Source organism: Orcinus orca, chromosome 14 (genome assembly GCF_937001465.1).
Source record: "Orcinus orca chromosome 14, mOrcOrc1.1, whole genome shotgun sequence".
NCBI classification, from domain to species: Eukaryota; Metazoa; Chordata; class Mammalia; order Artiodactyla; family Delphinidae; genus Orcinus; species Orcinus orca.
The window spans coordinates 59,028,881-59,045,131 of record NC_064572.1 but is presented as its reverse complement, the minus strand read 5'-3'; the positions used below and the strand labels follow the sequence as shown (position 1 = coordinate 59,045,131).

Genomic DNA, 16,251 nt, shown 5'->3' with positions numbered 1-16,251 from the left:
CCAGCAACTGACTACTTCCGGACTTCGAATTAGGTGAAAACAATAAGACCTTTTTTGTTTAAGCCATTGTATGCCAAGTTATCAAGGAATGCCAGTGAACTTACTCTTAATTGAGTGTACCATCTAGGCTTCTCTAACATGAGTGCTGGATCTTGGTCACATTAGCATGACTTGAAGAGCAGACTCACATCCTCCATGCTGTCAAGGGCAGAGAGCAATGGTAACAGATGCTGTTTCTAGTCACTTACCTCTTCCCAAGGCCGAGAGCAGAACTTTTCCAACGTGCTAATCATCTTTTTATGAGTTGACTGTTCCTCTGATGTAAGGTTTAAAAACTCCATCACATAGTAAAAAGCTGAAAATGCCTACAAGAGAAAAATGCTGAGTTTGGTGCAATGTCCAACACAGAGGGACACTGATTCACTCTCCAGAAGGCCTAATGAAAGTGCCTGGAAATCTCTGATGAGTAAATTATGGATCAGGTGATATTCCATCCCCAACAGCTGCTTCCTTCCTGGAAGGGGGTCACTTTGCTGCTGACATGCATTTCTGAGCCATCTGGTAGCTAATTTTCTCGATAATTTTAATGGGAGAGTCAGGGAGAAAGAAAGATGGGGAAAAAAGAAGATAAGAGGAAAAGTTACAAAACTCCCATCTTTTTTTTTTTTTTTTTTTTTTTGCGGTACGCGGGCCTCTCACTGTTGTGGCCTCTCCTTTGTAGGCATATGTTCTGTAATTTGCAACCAAAAACCATTGTAACAAATATATCATCATGTCACAAACTTACCCCAAAATTCCCTTGGAGGGGTGGCAAGAAAATCCCATTGAAGGAACAGCTGGAGTAAGGGCAGTAACTGGTGTTAAAGAGTTGAAGGATGCTTTGCCGGCATTGTTGATAGTTTCCAGTGCCACGGATTTCAACTTCAGGGAATGGAAGAAATGGAAAAGTTGCCTCAAATCTCCTGGTGCAGGGAGCCTCATAAAGGTCACTCATGTTCATTTTCCTCCGGTATCCAGAGTGAAAGCATGGGTCACGGATGGTTCCATTTGTAGCCTGAATAGAAAAATCACTTGAAGGCATCATGTGCAAATGCTTTGAGTACAAAAGCACCAGTCTGACTTCAACAATGTGTAGCAATTGAGAAACAGCCAGGCACTCAGCACTGGCATCAATATGCCCCTGCGCTGCCTTTTTTACCCTTGGGTAACAGTCATATTTGTATAACAGGCACCAGAAGTGGCATCAGATGTAAATGAACTTTTGCTATTCACAGAAAGCTAGTATCGTTGAAGCTGGGCCCAGAAATTCCATTAGTTTGGAATGGCCCCTAGCGCTTAGTACTAATCGCGTAGGTCAGAAGCAGATCCACAAGGAAAACTCTCAAGGTTCTCAAAATTCCGAGCCTAGGGTAGTTCTCTGGGGGTCTGCCTATATCCCTGGCCCTACCTCCAAGCCGAAAAGCAAAAGCTTCAAGAGCTGGAAGTGCCTCAGATCACTTAAGGCAGGAGTATCAAGATGATTTTCAACCCACAACCCAGTATGTTCACGAGAAGTAAAGGGGCTGCTGTGGATGAGAGGCTTAGTGGAAACTTAGGGCTCACTAGGCGTCTCTCAGCAGCCCCTCCTCCCATGGCAGTCATCTTATTGATAGTGTTTCTGAGAACCAGAGAGCGAGCTTTGGAGGAAAGCAGAGAACTGGTTGTCCTTTCAGTAGAGACAGGGAACAGCTGGATTTGACATCCTTGCTCTGTGTTTGTCAGGATGTGCTGGTACTTGCATGATTTTGAGTATGTTTAACTTTTCTCGCCCTCAAAACGCAAAAAGTGTCTAGGGACAAGATTTGAAGTGTTGATCAATAAACTCTGCATTTTCTCTGAAGTTTTTTTTCTCCTCCTCTCCAGGTTGTTTCTAATAGCCTTGTTTTCTGCAGTTCGTAGGAAATGGAGATTGAAAAGTGGGAAAGAGCTTAAAAACTGTGTGCACGCGCACACGCACACACACATACACACACTACTGTAGCATGTACTTTTCATTGTCAGCCCCACAGGGGTGAGAAATTATTTCCAAAGAAAGGATTTGAGTCATGTCCTTGGAGACAGTGCAGTAAACAAACATAGGAGGTGGTGTCTGGATGGGACAATTCACAGGGGTTGACCAGATGTAGTTAGATATCCTGCCTGAAAAGGTTTGGAAAGTACAGTAACCAACTTCAGATCAGTTACTGAAATAGAAAGAGAAAACGACGCGGGGGGCTGGTGGCCCAGTTGTGGGGAGGGTGGTCTGGATTCAGTTACACTCGCCTGAAGGTCCTTGGACAGTTTCTGCAAGAGGGCTTGATCCTTCCCATAGCACAAGAAGCTGTGTGTGTATACACCGTAGTTCTTGCCATAGAGGCGAAAGTGCAGAGTGTTGTTAGAAGACTCAGTCGTTTCGTTTCGAGGCACAAAAGTGATTTGTGTAGAGGCTCCCCCAAGGTCTAAAGCTCCATAGGTTTCCTGAGTATCGCCTTCACTTGGTTTCAGGTTAAACCAACTCAATTTCTGAAAGACAGTACCGACACCAGTGGTAGAAGGATCTGGACATCCCCCTTTTCATGCTATTTCTTGGACTCAGGGACTTCCTAAGGCAAAGGAGCAGGAGGATAAGGGTGAAACAAAGCTCACCAGAGGTTCCTGAGTCTGCATCAGATCAACAGCAAGAAAACAGGGGCTTCAGAGACATAGCTCAGACTGCGGCAACATAGGAACAGTTTACAAACACAAGATCTGGGGCCAGAAAGACCCAAGTTCAAATCCCTACTCATTGGCTTATTAGCCATGTGACCTTGGGCAGAATAATTGCCTCCTCTAGGCCTCGATTTGAGGCTCTAAAATGAGAGAACACCTCATATGGTTATTCTGAAGATTAAGTCAAACAGTACATGAAAAGTGCTTTGCATAGCACAAGACACATGGCACTACGCAAATGTTAGCTATTTTTATTTTTAATGATAGATTAAAAAATTTTTTTTTCTGTATCTCTGTATATGGCTTCCTTATTCTCCAATAGTGAGAGTTCTTGTGAGAGAATTATACCTCTGGTGACCCCTGCAAATGTGAGGGTAAATTAATTTGTTCATTTATCCATCATTCATTCTGTCTAGTGATCCAAGTACTGCCTGAGATATCAATGGCATTGACCCACAGGGAGCCACCTCCACGGATGCTGTGAGACAATCACCTGAGTGAATCTGCCCAGCAGATAGTTGATAGTAATCCAGCCATAGGCACCTTCCTCTTGGCCAGTGATGATTCTGGCACCCTGGAAGTCAAAGGGGTAGCTGCTGATGCTCTTTGCCACCGCAGCCAGGATCTTGTCTGCCAACCGTTCATTTTCCATCCTGCACAAAGAGCTGAGGTTACTGGTTTTGTTTGAATAACTATGACTACCCATTGCAGCCAGAGCTTCCAGCCAGTTCCCCTAGGAAGTGAAGCATAAGCTCACTGCAATAAACAGAAGGATGGAGATGCCCACACATGGCTGTCTGAGAAGCCCTCCTTTGGGGAGGAGCATAACTACTCTTTTGGCCCCTCTTCTCCAAATCCAGATCCTTCCAATCCCTACGTAGGTTGGTCCTCTTAAAATACCATTTTCATTGTTGTTCCCTGGCTCCAAGAAATTATCAGAGTAATTTTAATTGCTGTGGTGGTGGTAGCTGGATATTGTTTGATCACCAAGCCTAGAGCTGACGTGTGCTACATTAGCCATTGCCGGTGGCTTCAAGCTGCTTACGTAGCCTCAAGGCTCTGCTTGAAGTTTTTAATTAGGGCTCTAGCAGACACCAAGTGGAAAACGTCCTGGGACAGATACCCAACCTCAGTTGGTGCTGGAGTGGGGTAAAAAATCTTTCTCATATTCTGCCTTGGTTTTTGGGTCTGAGACCTTGAGATCTAAAGAAGAAATCTTCCAGGGTTGTCACAATGAAGATGGAATACAATTGCTTCCAAGATCTAGGCAATATAATACTGAGAGTCTCTGGGTCAGAAAATGCTGCCTTCCAACTGGCATTAGACCCCAGTAATCTCTCACTTGAATGGCTTCCTTACCCTATCAACTGGCCTCCTTGTCCCTAGTTTTCCTCTCCTCCAATCCACCTCTCTACCACTGGCACCAGTTGTGTAACATCCTTTAATGGCTTCCCATTGTTTCCCAGATAAACTTCAAACTCCCTAGCATGGCCCACAAGGCACTTTGTGATCCGAATCTTGCCTTCACAGAATCCCACTCAGAATCCTGGCTCTACCACTTGCCAGGTATGTGACCTTTGGTGAGTTACTTAACATCTGTACACCACAGCTTCCTTAATCTGATTAATAATAGTTAATAATACCTGTTACTTCATAGAGTTACAGTGATTTAAATTAAAGCACAGTGCTAAGAACATAGTAAGGGCCCAACAAATACAAGCTGCTACCATTACCACTGTCATTATTAGTATTAACTCTATGTACCCTACGTTCTATCTATGCAGAACTATCTATAGTCCTCTGAACATGCCCTGATCTCTCACATATCACTCCTTTGTGCATCTATTAGAACACAAGATCCAGGAAAGCAGGGACTTATGCCTGACACATAACAGGTGCCAAATAAACATAGGTTATGGAACGCATGATGTCTGCTCTGCCTGTAATGCCTTTCCCCCTCCCCCCACAAGTCCTTCATGATTTGGCTCATGTATCTCCTCCTCTGGTGAGTCTTCTTGACCTCCTCCCATTCTTGGCAGGGACAAGTATGCTTCCATAGCAGCTCTGAGCACTCTTCTATCAAAGAATTGGTCGCCCTGTATCAAAACCCTGATCTTGGAAGATGAGTCACCCACTTCCATGTCCTGGGACAGAGCAGGCAGTCAATACAAACTGAATGAATGAATGAACAAACAAATGAACAAATAATGCCCACAGATACTAAGTGGTGACCAGCAAAGATGTGCTAATTGTGATGATTTGTGTCTCGGGATGTCTGCGAGTCTCCTCTGGCCTTCCTCCTCCCAGATGTGGAATTGCTAAATCTGTAGCCCCAAATCCCAGAGTATAAAGGCTCAATCTTCCTCTTTTTGTGCCATCACTCCCTTGAATTCCCTGTGGGGAGATGAGTAAGAGGCCTTTTTTTTTTTTTTTACGTACTTAAACTCCCATCATTATGCAAGCTAAGAGTTTGGGAATTTTACCCATTTACTGAGATTTTCTTTCTTAGGTGTGGACATTTAGCATGTCTAGAATTGGGGTGTTAGAGAAGTGTGGCGTTCGCCCATAACTCAGAGGCTCTAGCAACTGCCAAACCTATCTCCCTGCAGCTCTCAGTCCCTAGAGGCTGCTATACCTGAGCAACCGCATGCCTGCCGTGGCTCCCAAGTAAACAGGTGTCTCTGTGTGCTGGGATGCTGGAATCACTTTCCTGGCTCTTTCCATGCATGCAGTCAGATAAATGTCTATTTCACTTAATTTCTGAGCAAATTCTGAGATTCCAGGACCTAGAGAAAGCAGATGAAAAAAAGTAGAAAGTAGAAGCAGATGAAAATTGTTTTTAAAAGTAAAGGACATATCTTCACATTATTAGAGAAAATACTGATGTTTTCTGAGAAAATGCAAGGAGACAATTTCTTTTTGTGATATCTGTTAAGTTTTTGTACTTAGAGGGTAACTCACTGAATCTAGCCTCAGTAGGATTTATTTTCAGACCTCAAGCCGGGTCTGTCTGCTGTTCAGTAATCTTGCCACTGGATGGCGCAATTTTCACATTTAATTGCATGCATAGCCTTCCTAAAACCAGGCTCTCTCAGACTTAAATGGGGATCTTATAGATAACTACTCTATATAGCTGTTTTATGACACTTCTTCCACAAAGTTGTAATTAACAACACTAATTCCTAGAAGATGGGAAAAGCAAAAGATAACAGAACAAAAATTAAAATATGTACCAGGCACATGGGCTTTTACTGAAAAGACAGGAACAGCTACTAACTAACACTAAAATTTCTGCAGCAATGTTTCTTCCTTTGTTAGAAGAAACAGGCATAGAACCCATGTCTCCTCAGCAGCTTTTCTACTCTGATACCCTGTCTGCCTAGTAAAACTGTCCAGTTTTAGAGCTGTTTTAACTGCTGCTGTGGAGAGGATTAGAGAGCCAAGATGCTTTACGCTTTTTGAAGTTATTTAACAGTTAACAATTTTGGCTCACTTTAAGCTAAACAGCTACATTTTCAGTGCTTTATAGTGAGGATTTGCTTTAACAATAAGTAACCAGATATCTGATCCATATCTCGTTCACCAAATTTTAAATAGCCTGTTTACTTAACTGTAATGAGAAAATCAGCTCCAACTCATCAGCTAAGTGTTTTGACTCAAAAAGCCTGGCCTTCCATAACTGGTAGCTTTCAACTCACCTTTCTATTTAAATATTTGATTAGAGAACTCTATTTTTTTTTTTTTTTTTTTTTTTTTTTGAGGTACGCGGGCCTCTCACTGTTGTGGCCTCTCCCGTTGCAGAGCACAGGCTCCGGACGCGCAGGCTCAGCGGCCACGGCTCACAGGCCCAGCCACGGCTCACAGATCCCAACCACTGTGCCACCAGGGAAGCTGTCTTTTGAGAAGGGAAAATTACTGCATTTATTAGGCCAAACACGCATGGGGATATGTGTCTCAGGAGACAGCTGCTAGGTTAACACCACAACAACACGTGGAAGAAGAAATGGAAGGCAGTGAATTATTAAATAGAAGTCAATAAAACGAGGGATTTGGGTTTTAAGAAATGTTTGAAGTACTACCTCAGAACTGATGGGGCCAGATTCTGAGGACATCAGGCTACTGGGTAGAACGACTTGCTCTCTTGGAAACGTATCCTATCTACAGCTTTCTTGATAAACAATGAAAATTAGTGGACACCACAGGCCACCAAACTAAAAGTCAATTATATTCTGGGGCCTAGGTTACCTGTCTGACCAAAACTAAACAGTGAGTCCCTGGCTAAAAAGGCCAAGAGAGATGAAGGTCAGAAAGGTGAGGGCACGGGCGGGAGTGTTGGGCAGGAGGGAGCGGGAAGAGCTGCTGTCCACAACTCTAACTGGTCTTGTGACCTTAAAAGGAAAGTAACTAGGAAAAGACTCAATACGCAGTGTGGTGACTCAGAGTAGCAGGAAGCCTGCAGTGCGACTTGGAGGCCCAGATTCTTGTCCTGGTTCTGTTCCTCCTTGCCAGTCACTAGTCTTTCAGGTTTTTGCTTCCTTTTCTATAAAACAAGACTTCAGTGATCCACAAGGTCCTTTTTGCAGCCCTAAGGGTCTATGATTTGCCTGCCTATACAGAAGCTAAAGGCTTTTGAAAATTCCTTCCAAGCCATAGATTAGAGGACAAAGATTAAGAGCAGCAAGGCTCTGGATCCACCAGCCTCAACATCGCCTGGGCACTTGTTAGAAGTGCAAATTCTTAGTCCTCATCCCAGACCTACTGAACCAGAAACTCGGGGGCGGGAGTGAGCACCTGTGCTTTAACACACCCTCCAGGTGGTTCTGATGCAGGTTCAAATTTGAGAACCACTGGCTAACACATGGGTTTAAAGTTGGGCAGATCTTTGCACAGCAAAGGAAACCACTGACAAAACGAAAAGACAACCTACTGAATCGGAGAAAATATTTGCTAATCATATGACTGATAAGGGTTTAGTTAAGTTTGGGCAGATTTCAGTTCGAGCCCCAGTTCCGTCACTTACTAACTAGCTCAAGTAACCTTAAACAAGTGCCATAACCTCTTTCAACCTCAGTGCCCTCATTTTTAAAAAATGGGAATAATAATACATTCCTCAAAGGGAGACTGTGAGGATGGAATAACACATTTTCAGTACCAAGTGCATGGCACATAGAATTGTTCTGTTGATGGGAGTTACTATTACCCAATTATTTGGAAGTTTATCTTTCAAGGGCTTCATCATTAAGGACTGATTTCAGTACCGTTTTCATAATGATAATAAAGTAGCAATTATTTATAAAATAGCAACAATAGCAGCTCCGCTGTGTTCTCACTTGACTTCCCTTTTTCTCGTGTGTTTGTTTCACTTCCCACATGCCTCTCATGCTCTCATGCCCACTGTCTCCCGGTCCCTTTTTCTTCATCTTACCTTTTACCTTGCACTCTTCTATCTGAGTCACCACCCCTGTGTCATTCTCCTTTTCTGCTGGCCACTTATAGATGTACAAATTCGTGTGAGAAGAGCCCGCATCCAGCACAATCCCAAACTGAGGGCAAAACAAACCAAGAACTTATCAGCATTACATCATTCTTCTCTGTATTCAGCTTGCAACAGAAAGGAGACAAAGACATGGGTTTTCAAAAACACAGAGGAGAAAGTATTATAATTCATAGTGGGGGTAGGTTGGGGTGGAGTGAGTGCCTGGAGTTGTGCTGATCATAAGATCTACCAGGACACCAATCCCTCTAGAACTATGGCTCTCAGTGCTGGTTGCACATTAGAAATATCCAGGCCTTAGCCAAGGTAGGGCCCAAGCACCCGTATTATTAGAAGCTTCTCAGGTGATTCTAAATTGGAGGCAAGATTCAGAACCATACACTGAAGTAGCCGAGATAATATAGAGGGAGTAGAAAGCCATCAATCTAGCAGTTCCCAAACCTGTATGCACATTGGAATCATATTAGAATCATCTGAAGAGCTTCAAAGGCTACTGATGCCCATGTCTGACCCCCAGATTTGTGATTTAACTGGCCTGGTATGTGGCCTGTACTCTGGAAAAGAGACATGGAAAATACTAAGTGTGCTTGTTTTTAATTACAAATATAACTATAAGTTGTATTCAATAAATTTTAAAAGATTTGTACTTTAACTTCATGCTTTTGGCTCTTAAGCATAGAAGGCAATGAATGGAAGAATAAAGTAAGAAAGAAGGTGGAGGAGGAAAGGTAAAAAGACAATATGAGAAAGAACTAGGTGGTCAGAAGAGAAAGGAGAAGAACAAAGTCACCACATCACATTTCATGAGGGCATGACGTGCACCAGCCTAGTGTTGTGAGGAGTATTTTATAAGAATTATCTGACTTAACTGCTAGACCAGTACTATAAGGTACATACTGTTTTCATCCCCGCTATACAGATGAGAAACTAAAGTACAAAGAGGTTAAGTAATTTAGTCAAGATACAAAGTGATTAGGTGACGGAGCCTGGTTTTCGATCAGAGCCAGGCCTTTAAGTGGGGCACCAATTTGAAAACTATAGTCTGGACCTTGCTCCTCTGTTCCTCTGTATAAGGAGCACAAGGTCTTGGGTCTGACTCTGATCCAAATCCAGGCTCCGTCACCTAATCACTTTGCCCGAAGCAAGCATGCGGGCCCTTTTCTTTACGGGGGCATAACGCTGATTACCACAGGGAAGCCCCACTGTGCAGAAGGAGGCAGAGAATACTGCAGATGTTATGCAAGGTCAAGGATGCTCACACAGCAGCACAGTGATACTCCCTGGGGTGAAATGGAAGAAAACTTGACAGCTCAACAAGCTCTACGTTTAGCTATATGCAGGGGTCCAGGGAGTTGAATTCTAATTCTTGTCTTCTTTTCTCCCTGGAGTTTTTAGGTTCTTCCCAGGTGATAAGACAATATGAGGGGATAGATGTAAAACAACTGCTGACTTAAGCATTATCAAGTGGCAGATCGCACTGTGAGGGCCACAGCTCAGATGAGCAGCAAGGAAGGAAGCTGCGCAGACTCCTCAGCAGCTAGGCTTGCAGTGAGATCAAACCAAGAACGGGCTTAGGCGGTGACCTTTGTGAGCAGACAGGGGTCTAACTGAGGTCTGGGGCCTTTGAACCTGTGGGAAACCTCTCAGGGTGGAGCAAAAGCCTCAGGCGTTACACGGCAGAAAATCCTGCTGTTCCCTAGCAGGGTCCCTGAATTCTTCCTGTCAGAAGATGTTCTAACCACAGAAGTATATGATAAAAGATAGCGAGGCAGCAGCAGCAAGAAGCCTTTATCTGGAATCAGGATGTTCTATTCTGTCTACTATGTTGACATGAAAGATACTCTTCCAGTAGAGCAAAGGAACCAGCCTTGCTCCTATCAGCCTGTTTCTCTAAGGCCTTACACAGTGAGGTGGTTGAGAAAGGAAAACTTTTACTACATTTCATTTGGCAAGTGCTTGAGAAGGGCGGGTAGAGCATTGACACAGGAATTGAGGGCATTTCCTGCTGTATATGGCAGCCTGGAATGCTAACCTGTTGAACTGGAACAAATGTTCTTTGTCTTCCAAATGAAGTGCAAAAGGAAAATTCGGCATCACTTGCTGCCTTTAGGGAAAGATAAAGCTTGATTGTCTGAAAATTCTCTGTTTGAACATTCGGGGAGTTTGCCTTTCATTGTCACAAACCTACAAGCATATTCACTTGTTTTTCATAGCTGGCCCATTTTAGAGCTAGAGGTTCATTTCATCAATCCTCTTATTTTATAGTAGAAAACTGGGTCCAGAGCAGTTTGACTTGCTGAATGGGTAGTAAAGATAGTTATACCTCACCTGATCCATCTAGAGCCCCAGGAGCCACCAGCTTTTGCTCTCTTTCCCCACATAAGCATCTTCCAAAGCATGTTCCAGAGAGCACTAAGCCTGCAGGGACCTGAGTGAAGAAAGTTTCCCAGAAGTCTGGGGAATGCTGCATGCTCTCTCCCCATCCTGGGCTCACGAACCCACTAGGTAGTGACTGCTTAAGAGAATTCTAACAGTGGAGAAACCCACTTAACCTAGTTTAAACCAGCATCCCCCAGACTCAGTGACAACAGAATTCTGTTTTAAATAAAAATTCCATCCTATAGAAATGTTTTGTGAAATGCTATGCCTTGTCATGCTATTACTCGTACCCAATGTTTCTCTGTAGCTCATATTTAAAACATTTCTAAAACCCCTATAAGTATGTCCTTCACATCAAAGAAAAATCAAAGATTTGAGTAGTGAGGAAGAGATCTGACATCTCCTTAATATTATTATTTCAATATGACTTTCTCTTTTAAGAGTACTATAAATTTATTAAGTAACATCTAGAAAATGAAAGGAAAAGGGAAAAAAAAGACATTAAAGATTTCACCAACTAGCCCCAATATTCATTTACAGCATTATTTACAATAGCCATGTCATGGAAGAAACCTAAATGTCCATCGACAGACGAATGGATAAGGAAGATGTGGCACATATATACAATGGAATATTACTCAGCCATAAAAAGGAACAAAATTGGGTCATTTGTAGAGATGTGGGTGAACCTGTCATACAGAGTGAAGTAAGTCAGAAAGAGAAAAACCAATGTCATATATTAACACATATACGTGGAATCTAAAAAAGTGGTACAGATGAACCGATTTGCAAGGCAGAAATAGAGACACAGATGTAGAGAACAAACGTATGGACACCAAGCAGGAAAAGGAGTTGCGAGGGATGAATTGGGAGATTGGGATTGACATATATACACTAATATGTATAAAATAGATAACTAATGAGAACCTGCTGTATAGCACAAGGAACTCCACTGTACAGTAGAAACTAACACAACATTGTAAAACAACTATACCCCGATAAAAAAAATAAAATTAAGGAAAAAAAAGATTTCACCAACAAGACATCACTGTTCTTTTTATTTATTTCCTTCTGGTCTTTTTTAATGCATGGTAATTTTTATATAGTTGCAATCATACTGTGTATAAACTTCATCTTAAGCTAGTTTTGATCATACACATGATTTTATCAACCATAACTGATCTTCATGAGCTATGCTGAGTGAACAGAAGCAGTGGTCTAGAAAGAGGGTCAACAGAAATGACCTTGCTTGGGTCATGAGACACCAGTGTGCCTTGGTGAAGATCTGGAGATGTGGGTAGCAACAGAGCCCGAGCTCAGGGAGACTGAAGGCCATGTGGAAGTGGGGCAGATCCTGTCTTTGGATGGAAATAATTCTACCTGTGCAAATGTCACAGGTCCAGGCTTCTGAGTAAGTCTCCTTCAATGTGAAAAGAAAGAGAAAATTGGAACAGTAGATGACGTACTTCTACTCCTGACTCAGCAGAAGTGGGATGTTCAACCCTCTCCTCATTCAGAAAACACTCACCCTCACACCAGTGTACTCTCAGTTCCCCACTGGCCACGAGGTTTCTGTTCCAGAGACTTTGCCCAGAAAGCCCTTCACCTGAGATCCCAGCTTTCCCTGACCTTCTCAGATCTGAGTCTACCCTCCTAATCCATGTCTCAGACAACCTGTATTTTCCCTCTAAAGACAGCACTTGCCACAATGTGTAATTACATATTTATGTAGCTATTTGATTAATGTCTGTCTTCCCTGTTAGATCCTAAGCTATATTAGGGCAGGTCTGTGTTGCATACTATGGTATATCCAGCATCCACAATGGTAGATCCTATTATATGTTAGGTACAAAGAAGGAATTCAACAGACAACTGTTGCTCAAAACACATGAATGAATAAGGGGAGTTAGAACTATATAGTCCCTAAACTCCTTCCAGTCCTAAAAGATGTTAATATACACAGTCTAATATAAAGTAGTGCCATGGGGCTGAGTTCCACCCCTTCCCCGCAACAAAAACCCCAGAAGCCAGGTAACATGGGCAACGGTGTGAATTAACTTCTTTTGGTCTCTTCAGACATACTGGTCCTTTAGAATCTTTCTTAAAAGTCCCTGTAGCTTTTTTTTTTTTTTTTTTATCAAATTTATACACATCAGTGTATACACGCCAATCCCAATCGCCCAATTCATCACACCACCATCCCCACCCCCTGTGGCGGCTTTCCCCGCTTGGTGTCCGTGCGTTTGTTCTCTACATCTGTGTCTCAAATTCTGCCCTGAAAACCAGTTCATCTCTACCACTTTTCTAGGTTCCACATACATGCGTTAATATACGATAATTGTTTTGCTCTTTCTGACTTACTTCACTCTCTATGACAGTCTCTAGATCCATCCACGTCTCAACAAATGACCCAATTTCATGCCTTTTTATGGCTGAGAAGTATTCCATTGTATATATGTACCACATCTTCTTTATCCATTCGTCTGTCGATGGGCATTTAGGTTGCTTCCATGACCTGGCTATTGTAAATAGTGCTGCAATGAACACTGGGGTGCGTGTGTCTTTTTGAATTATGGTTTTCTCTGGGTATATGCCCAGTAGTGGGATTGCTGGATCATATGGTAATTCTATTTTTAGTTTTCTAAGGAACTTCCATACTGTTCTCCACAGTGGCTGTATCAATTTACATTCCCACCAACAGTGCAAGAGGGTTCCCTTTTCTCCACACCCTCTCCAGCATTTGTTGTTTGTAGATTTTCTGATGATGCCCATTCTAACTGGTGTGAGGTGATAACTCATTGTAGTTTTGATTTGCATTTCTCCAGTAATTAGTGATGTTGAGTAGCTTTTCATGTGCTTCTTGGCCATCTGTATGTCTTCTTTGGAGAAATGTCTATTCAGGTGTTCTGCCCATTTTTGGATTGGGTTGTTTGTTTCTTTAATATTGAGCTGCACGAGCTGTTTATATGTTTTGGAGATTAATCCTTTGTCTGTTGATTCATTTGCAAATATTTTGTCCCATTCTGAGGGTTGTCTTACCATCTCTTTATGGTTTCCTTTGCTGTGCAAAAGCTTTGAAGTTTAATTAGGTCCCATTTGTTTATTTTTGTTTTTATTTCCATTACTCTAGGAGGTGGATCAAAAAGATCTTGCTGTGATTTATGTCAAAGAGTGTTCTTCCTATGTTTTCCTCTAAGAGTTTTAGAGTGTTTGGCCTTACATTTAGGTCTCGAATCCATTTTGAGTTTATTTTCGTGTAGGGTGTTAGGGAGTGTTCTAATTTCATTCTTTTACATGTAGCTGTCCAGTTTTCCCAGCACCACTTATTGAAGAGACTGTCTTTTCTCCATTGTATATTCTTGCCTCCTTTGTCATAGATTAGTTGACCATAGGTGCGTGGGTTTACCTCTGGGCTTTCTATCTTGTTCCATTGATCTATGTTTCTGTTTTTGTGCCAGTACCATATTGTCTTGATTACTGTAGCTTTGTAGTATAGTCTGAAGTCAGGGCGTCTGATTCCTCCAGCTCCGTTTTTTTCCCTCAAGACTGCTTTGGCTATTCGGGGTCTGTATTGTCTCCATACAAATTTTAAGATTTTTTTGTTCTAGTTCCGGAAAAAATGCCATTGGCAATTTGATAGGGATTGCATTGAATCTGTAGATTGCTTTGGGCAGTATAGTCATTTTCACAATATTGATTCTTCCAATCCAAGAACATGGTCTATCTCTCCATCTGTTGGTATCATCTTTAATTTCTTTCATCAGTGTCTTATAGTTTTCTGCATACAGGTCTTTTGTCTCCTTAGGTAGGTTTATTCCTAGGTATTTTATTCTTTTTGTTGCAATGGTAAAAAAAGAGTGTTTCCTTAATTTCTCTTTCAGATTTTTCATCATTAGTGTATAGGAATGCAAGAGATTTCTGTGCATTAATTTTGTATCCTGCAACTTTACCAAATTCATGGATTAGCTCTAGTAGTTTTCTGCTGGCATTTTTAGGATTCTCTATGTATAGTATCATGTAATCTCCAAACAGTGACAGTTTTACTTCTTCTTTTCTAAATTGTATTCCTTTCATTTCTTTTTCTTCTCTGATTGCCATGGCTAGGACTTCCAAAACTGTGTTGAATAATAGTGGTGAGAGTGGACATCCTTGTCTTGTTCCTGATCTTAGAGGAAAAACCATTGAGAATGATGTTTGTGGTGGGTTTGTCATATATGGCCTGTATTATGTTGAAGTAGGTTCCCTCTATGCCCATTTTCTGGAGAGTTTTTATCATAAATGGGTGTTGAATTTTGTCAAAAGCTTTTTCTGCATCTATTGAGATGATCATATGGTTTTTCTTCTTCAATTTGTTAATATGGTGTATCACATTGATTGATTTGCATATATTGAAGAATCCTTGCATCCCTGAGATAAAACCCACATGATCATGGTGTATGATCCTTTTAAGGTGCTGTTGGATTCTGTTTGCTAGTATTTTGTTGAGAATTTTTGCATCTATATTCATCAGTGATATTGGTTTGTAATTTTCTTTTTTTGTAGTATCTTTGCCTGGTTTTGGTATCAGGGTGATGGTGGCCTCATAGAATGAGTTTGGGAGTGTTCCTTCCTCTGCAATTTTTTGCAAGAGTTTGAGAAGGATCGGTGTTAGCTCTTCTCTAAATGTTTGATAGAATTCCCTGTGAAGCCATCTGGTCCTGGACTTTGTTTGTTGGAAGAATTTTTTAATCACAGTTTCAGTTTCATTACTTGTGATTGGTCTGTTCATATTTTCTATTTCTTCCTGGTTCAGTCTTGGAAGGCTATACCTTTCAAAGAATTTGTCCATTTCTTCCAGGTTGTCCATTTTATTGGCATAGAGTTGCTTGTAGCAGTCTCTTAGGATGCTTTGTATTTCTGTGGTGTCTGTTGTAACTTTTCCTTATTCATTTCTAATTTTATTGATTTGAGTCCTCTCCCTCTTTTTCTTGATGAATCTGGCTAATGGTTTACCAATTTTGTTTATCTTCTCAAAGATCCAGTTTTTAGTTTTATTGATCTTTGCTATTGTTTTCTTTGTTTCTATTTCATTTATTTCTGCTCTGATCTTTATGATTTCTTTCCTTCTGCTAACTTTGGGTTTTGTTTGTTCTTCTTTTTCTAGTTCCTTTAGGTGTAAGGTTAGATTGTTTATTTGAGACTTTTCTTGTTTCTTGAGGTAGGCTTGTATAGCTATAAACTTCCCTCTTAGAACTGCTTTTGCTGCATCCCATAGGTTTTGGATCATCATGTTTTCATTGTCATTTGTCTCTAGGTATTTTTTGATTTCCTCTTTGATTTCTTCGGTGATCTCTTGGTTATTTAGTAACGTATGGTTTAGCCTCCATGTGTTTGTGCTTTTTACATTTTTTTCCCTGTAATTGATTTCTAATCTCATACCATTGTGGTCAGAAAAGGTGCTTGATATGATTTCAATTTTCTTAAATTTACTGAGGCTTGATTTGTGACCCAGGATGTGATCTATCCTGGAGAACGTTCCGTGCGCACCTGAGAAGAAAGTGTAATCTGCTCTTTTCAGATGGAATGTCCTATAAATATCAGTTAAATCTATCTGGTCTATTGTGTCATTTAAATCTTCTATTTCCTTATTTATTTTCATTTTGGATGATCTG

General features: G+C 41.4%; 1 protein-coding gene across 4 annotated transcripts in view; it reads right to left on the bottom strand.

The window, feature by feature from the left end:
• The window catches only part of ENTPD1 (ectonucleoside triphosphate diphosphohydrolase 1), a 112,498-nt gene that overhangs the window by 6,966 nt on the left and 89,281 nt on the right, over positions 1-16,251 (bottom strand). For all 4 annotated transcript variants that reach the window (XM_033425642.2, XM_033425639.2, XM_033425638.2 and 1 more), the window contains 6 exons: positions 8,153-8,270; positions 5,363-5,513; positions 3,221-3,380; positions 2,302-2,541; positions 788-1,054; positions 249-365 (listed from right to left, as the gene is read on the bottom strand). In XM_033425642.2, coding sequence (XP_033281533.1) covers positions 249-365; positions 788-1,054; positions 2,302-2,541; positions 3,221-3,380; positions 5,363-5,451 — 873 coding nt within the window. In that variant the 5' untranslated portion in view covers positions 5,452-5,513; positions 8,153-8,270. The remainder of the gene's footprint in view (positions 1-248; positions 366-787; positions 1,055-2,301; positions 2,542-3,220; positions 3,381-5,362; positions 5,514-8,152; positions 8,271-16,251) is intronic.